Raw genomic sequence first — 9,276 nt, 5'->3', positions numbered from 1 at the left:
AAAGTGGAAATTACCAGCACATTGTGCTCAAGTGCTTTTGTCGTGGTAAAGAAGAGGGACATGGTTGATCCACAGATTATCCTGACCTGCTACTTAGGCAGGACAGTTAAAGTGTAATCTCCTGGTTCCAGTAAATCATGCACTCACTGGCATAGACTACAGATCGAATGAGTAAACTTTCTGCGTCAGAACACAGCTGCACAGCGCCCCACTGGCTGCTATCTTTGACTGACTGCTAGCTATCATCTGATAAAATCAAACATTAACGTTCATTTTAAAAACAACAGGTTTAAATGGTGATTTTCTAAAAAACAAATATGTTGCAGCATTGAGTTAGCTACAAATACAACAGGAGAGAATGCTTAACGATGCACTATTTACCATATAATTCGTGGAGTTAAATTGTGGAACAAACTAAATGAGAACCTAAAGCAATGCCCAAACATATTCCTTTTCAAAAAATGTACAAAGAAATTATTTTCAGAAGGTATAGAGAAGCATTGTAGAAAGTTTTGTTTGTGTTTTTTTGTTTTGTTTATTTGTATATATGTATGAAGGTATATGTGTATAAACATTTATGTATGTATGTGTAGGTAGGTGTGTGTATATATATATATATGGATATATATAGCAATATAATTATAAATATTGTAAATTGAAGAAATACAAAAATTAAAGGGGTAGGAGTACATAAGTTTTACTTCTTCCTATTCCTTTCCGCACATGTAATAGTGGTATATTAACTCAGGAAAGAAAGGTTTGAGTTCCGGGGCGAACATCTTTTCCATTGTCTTTACTTACCTACTTTTATCAACAATCATTCTGGATAAAAATGGTATTTACAAATACTAATATCTACATAAATCGATTATTTTATACGTTTTTATTAAAATAGTTATTTATATGATTTCACTGAAGACTCCTAGATGACTTGCAGAGACACATCACACGGATGACACATCCCATGAAACACAAAATCTAGTTATGGAAAGAAATTAATTGAATTCTGTACTTATCATAATTAATGTTAGTATTTTAATGTTAAAATTTTAAATGTTTTGAATATTCCACTTGAGAGTATTACTGTTGACAGTGGCCACAGGGGTGGCCAGTGATTGGCTAATGGTGGCCATGGCCACCACTGGCCCCCCATCTTGCTCCGCCTCTGACTCCTGGCGCCCCTGGAACATTTGGTCTAGAATCGCCACTGCTCTCTCTCTCTCTCTCTCTCTCTCCATCTTCTCCCCCACCCTGCATGTGATCCGCCCATCCCCTCCTGCCAGCTGCCACTGATCACGCTGATGCTGCGGAGGAGGAGAGAAAGGCAGCCCGCTGTCCAATGACAGCGCTGGATGCTGGAAGAGGCTGCTGGGCTTGAATGGAGGCGACGAGATGCCATCTAGAATGACCAAGGAGGCCAATTGACATCTAAAAAGGTATATCTGTACATGTTGGTAATGTTACCGCTAAAATTATTATATATATGACCTAGGAAGGAATGGAGACTGAAATACGTGAGGTATCCTCTGGCGTTTTTTTTGTGCGCGTTTTTTCTGAGCGACACGCCGGGGTAAAAAAAAAAAAAAAAAAAAAGAAAGGCATAGGCTGTGTCCATTTAACCAAATCATTCCCTGCTCGATTAATAGAAACAGAACATTATAATCCAGATTATTCCTTACGATGTTGGAGACGCTGACAGGAGGCGGTTTATTCCTTAGAAATAAAGGTTTTCCTCCACACGGCAGGTTATAGTCTCATTTCAGACGGACATGTAGGCCCGGTGAGCTGTCAACTGCTCGGTCCTGCCCTCCTAATCTTTATAAGTCAGTCTGCACATCCAAGCTGATAACATATTGCAATTTATAGGGGTTCAATCTTTTAGCAGAATGGATGGGCCAATTTGGAGATATTAATATCTGAGCTTAGTAGTCTGTGGGAAGCATGGGGGCGTCAAGCTCTGTAGTAGAATGCTTGATGAGGAGGCTGGATGGCTTGCATTTTCTCTTTAATAGAAATATATTCACTAAGCAAGATGTCCTTACCTTTACTCGCTCTCCAATAACTCCATATATGGTGTTTTTTTTTTTATAAGATGGTTTTTGAAATGTCATGTCTGCCTCATTAAACAGCTGGATTTTTCTGCCTGTAGAGAAATCTTTGTTTCAGGACATCTGTATCCTCTCTGGTGTTTCCGCTCCACTGCTCTGCCAGAGATCATTTCCAAATTGCCTTCACTAAAGCATTTGTTGATCAGTTGTGCTGCAGCTCTCCCACCCCTCCAATGCAGAGAAATAGGGTGCAAAAGAAAGAAATAAAAGAACATTGTGATCCGGGTCAAAAATCAAAGCAGTGCAGATTCAGGGGTGTTTTGTTAAACTGGACAAGTGGATAAAGAAATGGTTGATGGGGCTCAAGAGCTCCAGGGTATCACAGTATTGAGCATGTCCTTTACAGGTTGAATAGGGCCCTGTTGTTAGTCATGTAGTTGGTTTCAGAATTTTTTTTTACAATTTCTTTTTTACTATGATTTTCAAAGTTGTATTCATAGAGTCATCTTTAATAGTTTTTTTTTTGCTTATTAGTAAATATTCAGAATCTGATTTAAATGGAAGGCACTGCTCACTGCTACTAATGCTTCTATGATCAAACTGTTGTCAGTTTTCACTGTGAAAAGTATAATTGCATTTGATAGCCTGCCTGTAAAAAATAGTCATGTTATTTTATACAGTTACATTTTGCAAATAGCAAACAATTTTACATATAATGTTTGCTAAAAGGGGAAAGTAACAGGCAAATTGCTGCCAGTTAGAAATCGAAGCAGTACATCAGAGTAGTAAAACATTACTTTCCAATGGGTGCCAGCTTCTCTGTTTAGCCCTGCAGTATTCATCATTAGTAGATTATTTCTATAATGATCCTTTTACCATTGATAGGGAAATAAAAGTACCATTGAGAAACAGTAATAATACAAAAACAACTATTCCAATTCATACATTTATACAGAGATAATACATTAGAAGTTTTACATTCATTTAGGTTTGTAAAATGAAGCTTTTATGTCAGTAAAGTTCATCATAATAAAGTCATTTTATGAAAAGAACAAAAAGGATACTTGTAAACTACAGCACCCTCTCTACTAAATGCAAGCAGGAGTAAATGTCAATAGTTTAGCTTTTTTATCTATTTTGGTAAAAATACTGTCATTCATCTCATAAAAACGTGACCGAATTAAAAGCTTTTACCTGAGTTTATTTATTCAATGTGGAAGAAATACATAACAAAAAGGGATACGACATGGAGTTACAGCTGCTATCTTTAACATAGGGGGAAAAAAATGCTACAATGTACAGTATAGGGCTTCAACTAATGATTATTTTGCAAATTGATTAAGCTCTTGATTGTTTTTTCTATTAATCGATTAATAATCGGATAGCCAAAGGTTCTGCACAGATATTTTACTATATCAAACCAGTTGAAACTAAAACTTTTCCACTTAAGGGGTTCTAGATAGAGCATATTGAGAGATGAAAACATTTTATTTTTATCCTAAATGCACAATGTTTATATATTTTTTACAATTTTGATATAATTACTGCTCTAAGTGGGTTACTCTGTGAGCTAAAGACATGTTTTACAGTATCAATACTCCATTTAACGATTACTCGATTATTAAATTAGTTGACGACTATTTCAATAATCGATGAATCACTATTAATCTGATGAATTGTTTCAGCCCTAAAACGGTGAAAAGCATAGTAGCCAATTTAAAAGGAGATCTTCAAAGTGTACCGCTAAAAAACCCCTGAGGATCATGGACTCTAGAAATGTCCATAAAACCCATTAGATGTTATCTAGCTACATAATGAAAACAGCTACCTATTTCTGCTGAATGTTTTCATTGTGCTCATTTAGGGGAGATAGCAATCAATCAGATAAAATTTTCTATTATAGAATCCATTTCATATTGAACCAAAGACACAAAAAATACTTTATATAGAATAAAGATGGCAGGAAAATAAACATTAATTCATTAAAATCTGCATTTAATTAAAATATCTGGTATAAACAATAAAGAAAATCAATATTAAAAACAATACAAAGCCAAATTTAATGTGCATTCAAACTAAAGCTGTAATTCTACCAAAATAGAGCTAAATTTGGAATAAATATTTGATTTCTTAAAGTAAGATATGCGCTAGTTGAAGCACAAAAGATCAGTATTAGGTTTACTTAAATAATAATAATAATAATTTTGCCAATTATTTCTTACTCCTTACAAAATCCACAGAAATGCCTTAGAGTAATAGCCTAATTACTTAAATGATTAATATGTGGGCACATCTCATATGAGCTTTGGGTGCAAGTTGCCCCAGGAAACCCTCAGAAATAAAAAGACATGGTACATGAGGTGAAGATATCCTTCAATGAACCTCAACACAGATAAATCTGTAATTTTCAGATCATGTTACTGCAAACAAACACATTTATTGCAAGGTTCTTTACATGTGTCTCTGTGTGACACAGTTAAAAGTGTTGTAGGCATGTCCCACATTACCGGATAGAATAATTTTACACAACTTGTTTAACACCAAAGCAGGAAAGCTTTAAAACTGTTGGCTTAATATGAGGTCTGTAGTTTATATTTGTTGTGGTAAGGAAAGGAAATTCTAAAGGCAAAAACGGTGGCCTGACTCCCTGAATCAATGATTCATCACCGGTGAGGCAGACAAAAGCTGACAAACACACCCGACATGCTGCTTGAAATGTGAACTGATTTATCTACACTACTAGTGGATCAAAAGCCGAACACTGTTAAGCTTCTGAAGTGAGCCACCAGCTGACTGATCTTAAACTGGATGCTGGTTTTACTGTTTTTACTACTTTTCAGAGTGAAATATTTCTCCACCAGACCTCCCCGCTCTAGTCTGGCTGCTTTTTCTTAAAACTCTGATCTGCTGATTCTAACATATATTTTTAAAGCAATAAAACATTTTTCATTTATATTCATAGTTTTTGTTTTTGAATAATACACCAAAAAGCAAAGGAATTACAAGATTGTTTACTTGCGTGTACAGTATCTATTGTTTTTATTTGTATATTTGAAATAAGAAATAAGTCATAGTTGATTTTGGAATATTTACAGAAATAATCAATTGTCGTTTTGAAGCATTTAATAGATAAAAAATATTCAGATTTTCAAAGACATATCACAGATCAGAACTTATCCAGATAAAGTTGTTTTATCCCAGTTTTTGGACCATTCTTTGGTCTCGTGGTTCCTACGCTTACTGTTCAGCTGACCTACGCTTCAGCATTTCCATGTCTCTGCTCTCGCAATGTTATTTGCCTTACAGATGGCTGTAACTTTGTTGTTATTCCCTTCACATGACACATTCGTGGGTACAGCTCAGTGATGCTGTCATCTGCATTTTGAGAATTTCAACCTTCTGTTCATCTGTCCATTAAATTGAAACTAAATGACCAAGAAACTATAATTCACTCACACCATGTTGCTGTATTTTGTCATATTTTTTTTAAAATTCATTTTATGCGAGATGATAGGTGTTAGCCCAGGCAGAAACACCATGGCAACCAAATCTAAGAGGTGTCACCATGATGAGCGATAGATGAAAAAATCTACATGTGCTTCATTAACCTCCTTTTTAACCCAATTGATATATTTGTATTTTTCATTGTCAGGCAGTTTAGGAAATGAACATCCCTAGATAGCGTCTTTTTCTTTGACGGTTGTGTTAAATAGTTCTCTGTTTTCACCCTAAAAATATCGACCACAGTGAAATAATGAGGTTTTCAGTTTAAATAAATCACAGCCTGTGATAGATCTGGAGATAAATTAAAACCAGAGAACGGCATTAAATGGTCCAGCCATTATTCAATCATTAAAAATTTATTCTGCTTTAGGATTTATGTATTTTCGTAGCATGAATACCTTTATCATATATAAACTGCTTTTTTAAACTCTTTTAGACATAAAAAGCCCACTAAAGTCCTAGCTTAGCTGCTAGGCCAATTATCATTAAAAACCTATTCCAAATAAATTTGGTGGCTTGTGATTTTTTTGGTGTATAACAGCAACATATGAGTCTGAGGTCAGAGACACATTTAGTCCAGTCCTCCTTACAATCATACTGTGAGCTGAGTTGAAGCCTGCCAGTAAATATTTACCAGTTAGTTTATGAGAAAAGACAGTGCTACAGAAACGTTGCTGTATTTCATGTGCAATAAGTGTATCTGTCAGGACTATTGATCTTTACTTGATTTTGTTGCCCTGTTTTCTTGCTTGTATTTGTATGCAAAATTAACTTTTTAAGGACCTCAAATAAATGTTTTTATCACAGCAGCATAATCTTATACTGAAATTTGTGCACATTGTTTTTCGATGGGGGAATTTCTATTACTTTATTCTTTTTTTGGTCAATAGGATAAAGCAAAACACTAACATTTTTTGAACACTCATAGAGGGCCTAGGCATGACTATGCATGGTTCTAAAAACACTTCAGGTTCTCTCTTATGTTCTCTTCTCTTCACCTTATTCCAGAGTTTGGTCTTGGACCAATTCCTTGCTGTTTAATGTTGTTAATGTTATTATTATTATGACTCTTATTCTGTAGAAAATGATCCAATTTTAGCTTTCTCATAAAGTTCCCATTTCTAATGACCAGAGATTCTATAACAAGACTTTTAGTGTATTTACTATAAAAACTAGCCCACAGCACCACAGTTTTTCTCTCCTGCCTTAACAGCGGGTCGGGGATGTTTTTACTAATGTTAATCCTTTGTTTCAAGTCAAGCCTACCTGCTGTGTCTGTTGCCAAAAATGTCATAGTCTCGACTGGATAAGGTACACCGGTAAAGGTAAAGCTCTAGCAGTAGTTATCAAACCTTTCATGTTTGATGTTTAAGGTATTCTGTAAAGCTTTCCCTTATTACTATCCTTCCTCACATCTGCAGAGTGCATGGTAGGAACATAGCTTTTGTCCTCATCCAACCCTTTCCACCCTGTTGTGTTGTTTTATTATTTAAAAAAAAATATTTTAAGTAAATGCTCATAAAATAAATTTGCAACCTTTCTGTGTAAGAAACTATTTTTGCTGTAATTATTTGCAGAAATATAAATATACAGACATCTGATTTTCTTTCAAGGCACATTCCTCGTCTTTCTTATTTCAAGGATTGACTCATATAAATATAAAATAAATATAATTAACAATAATACATAAATCTAATTAACAAAGTAAATTGACGAACAACACCTCACAGAAAGCAGTGATCAGCTTAAAATTATGCGTGAGACTGCTTATTGGGATATTACTGGATATCCGTACTTTAAGGAACTCATTAACTCGTATTTTATTTATGCAGTCCTTCTGAAATTGTCTTTAAATTAATCTAATCAATAAATAGAGCTCCACCCCCCACCCTTTTTATTCCATAAAGGTATGCCTGAGAATTTGACTTGTTTGTCTCCACAATCGTGTGGATTTAATGTAAGCAACATTATCAGTTTTCCCTGGTTCATTTACCATTGTTTCATAGTCAAAATAGGTAAAAAAGTTACATAAGCAGAAACACGTAGTGACTGCCTGCAGGAGAGTCCATGATTGTTGGAATCTTCCCTTTAGGTTGAATAGAGACAGGGTGAAGCTAATATTTCCTTACAGTATTGGTGTCAATGCAGAAGGAAGACCAGACTGGTGCTTTGTGGAGAGCAAGTTCATGTGGGGATTTCTGATTTGAACAATGAGCCAACATGAAAATACCAAGCCGCTAACAATGTTGATTTTCCTGCAGGTTTAAACTGAAGCAAAATACACATATTTTAACATGAAAACCTCAAATTTCCATGTGAAAACTCCCTTAGAACAGAGATGATTAACAATTAGATTCATTATAGGTGTTTTAAACTACCGAGCTCTTTAGTACTTGTTTAACTTTCTGTATATCATCATACTTTTATACAATAAAAGTAAATAAATAAGTATTAGCCTGACTTTGGTGTTGATTTTAGGAAATTCCTGCAGGCAAATTAAAATGAGAGCAGCAGGTGTAATTAGAGCAGCTTGCCTATATGAATTTAAGTTTGTTTGTTTTTTTAGTGGAATGTTTTGTTTATCAAATTTCATTTGTCTGACAGATGCTTATCCCCTGTTTCCTCAGATCTGACTTTGATGTGTCCTAAGCCACGATTCAGACATGAAATAAGTCATCCATGTTTGGCTGAAAAAAGTCAGAGCAATCTCATTTGAGCACGCCCCTGTTAAAGGACCCTCTGGTGGCTACTCCTCTGAATCACGGGACATGTACGGCAGTGCCAGAGCTGTAGGTCATGTAGAGAGCAGTCCTGTACGGTCCCCGCGCCTTCCAAGGTCTCCCAGACTGGGCCATCGAAGGGCACACAGCGGGAGCGGGGGTGGTGCGGGGGGCAAGACCCTCTCCATGGAGAACATCCAATCACTCAACGCTGCCTATGCTACTTCAGGGCCCATGTACCTGAGTGACCACGAGGGCGTGGGCTCCACTGCCACCTACCCAAAAGGCACCATGACTCTGGGTCGCGCCACCAGCCGGGCCATGTATGGGGGCCGCGTCACAGCCATGGGCAGCAGCCCCAATATTGCTTCAGTGGGGCTGCCTCATGCTGACCTTCTGTCTTACAGTGACCTGGGCTCCCTCTCCATGCTGCACGCCCACCACCACCAGGGGGTGCCCTCGGCTCTGCTCAGGCAGGCCATGCGGGGCAGTGGTGGCGAGCTGCTGGAGATGCAGGCCCAGCTCAGGGAGATGCAGAGGGAAAATGAGATGCTGCGGCGAGAGCTCGACCTGAAGGAGAGTAAGTTGGGATCTTCCACCAACAGCATTAAGAGCTTCTGGAGCCCCGAGCTAAAGAAGGAAAGGATCATGAGGAAAGAGGAGGCGGCACGCACGTCCATCCTGAAGGAGCAGATGAGGGTCACTCATGAGGAGAATCAGGTGAGAGCACTCCTCTCTCAGCTGTCATAATCCAGTTATTACTGCAGTGAATTTCATTTGCTTCTTTTTCCCCCCACCCATATAGCTCTGTTCTGATTTCTGCTTTCACCTACCTGTTTTTTTTTTTTGTTCTTGCAAAAAGACACAGCCATCATCACCAGGAAATTTTATAAAATGAATGCAGTCAGATCTGTTTTTTACAGATTAATAAAACCTTTCTGGAAAGGCGTTTTATGCACCCAAACATTTTTTCATCTGCCGATGATTTTGCATCATCTTAGAAA

At 36.9% G+C, this 9,276-nt stretch overlaps 1 protein-coding gene across 1 annotated transcript in view; it reads left to right on the top strand.

Annotated features, from left to right (window-relative positions):
- The first annotated feature begins 1,309 nt into the window (after positions 1 to 1,309).
- erc2 (ELKS/RAB6-interacting/CAST family member 2) overlaps positions 1,310 to 9,276 on the top strand; it is a 49,991-nt gene continuing 42,024 nt past the window's right edge. Inside the window, exons 1-2 of the mRNA XM_015390569.1 lie at positions 1,310 to 1,436; positions 8,180 to 8,992. Coding sequence (XP_015246055.1) covers positions 8,321 to 8,992 — 672 coding nt within the window. The 5' untranslated portion in view covers positions 1,310 to 1,436; positions 8,180 to 8,320. The remainder of the gene's footprint in view (positions 1,437 to 8,179; positions 8,993 to 9,276) is intronic.

This window comes from Cyprinodon variegatus, unplaced genomic scaffold, assembly GCF_000732505.1.
Source record: "Cyprinodon variegatus isolate N-32 unplaced genomic scaffold, C_variegatus-1.0 Scaffold505, whole genome shotgun sequence".
NCBI lineage: Eukaryota > Metazoa > Chordata > Actinopteri > Cyprinodontiformes > Cyprinodontidae > Cyprinodon > Cyprinodon variegatus.
Note: the sequence above shows the minus strand (reverse complement) of the source record. Positions and strands in the feature narration are given on the sequence as shown.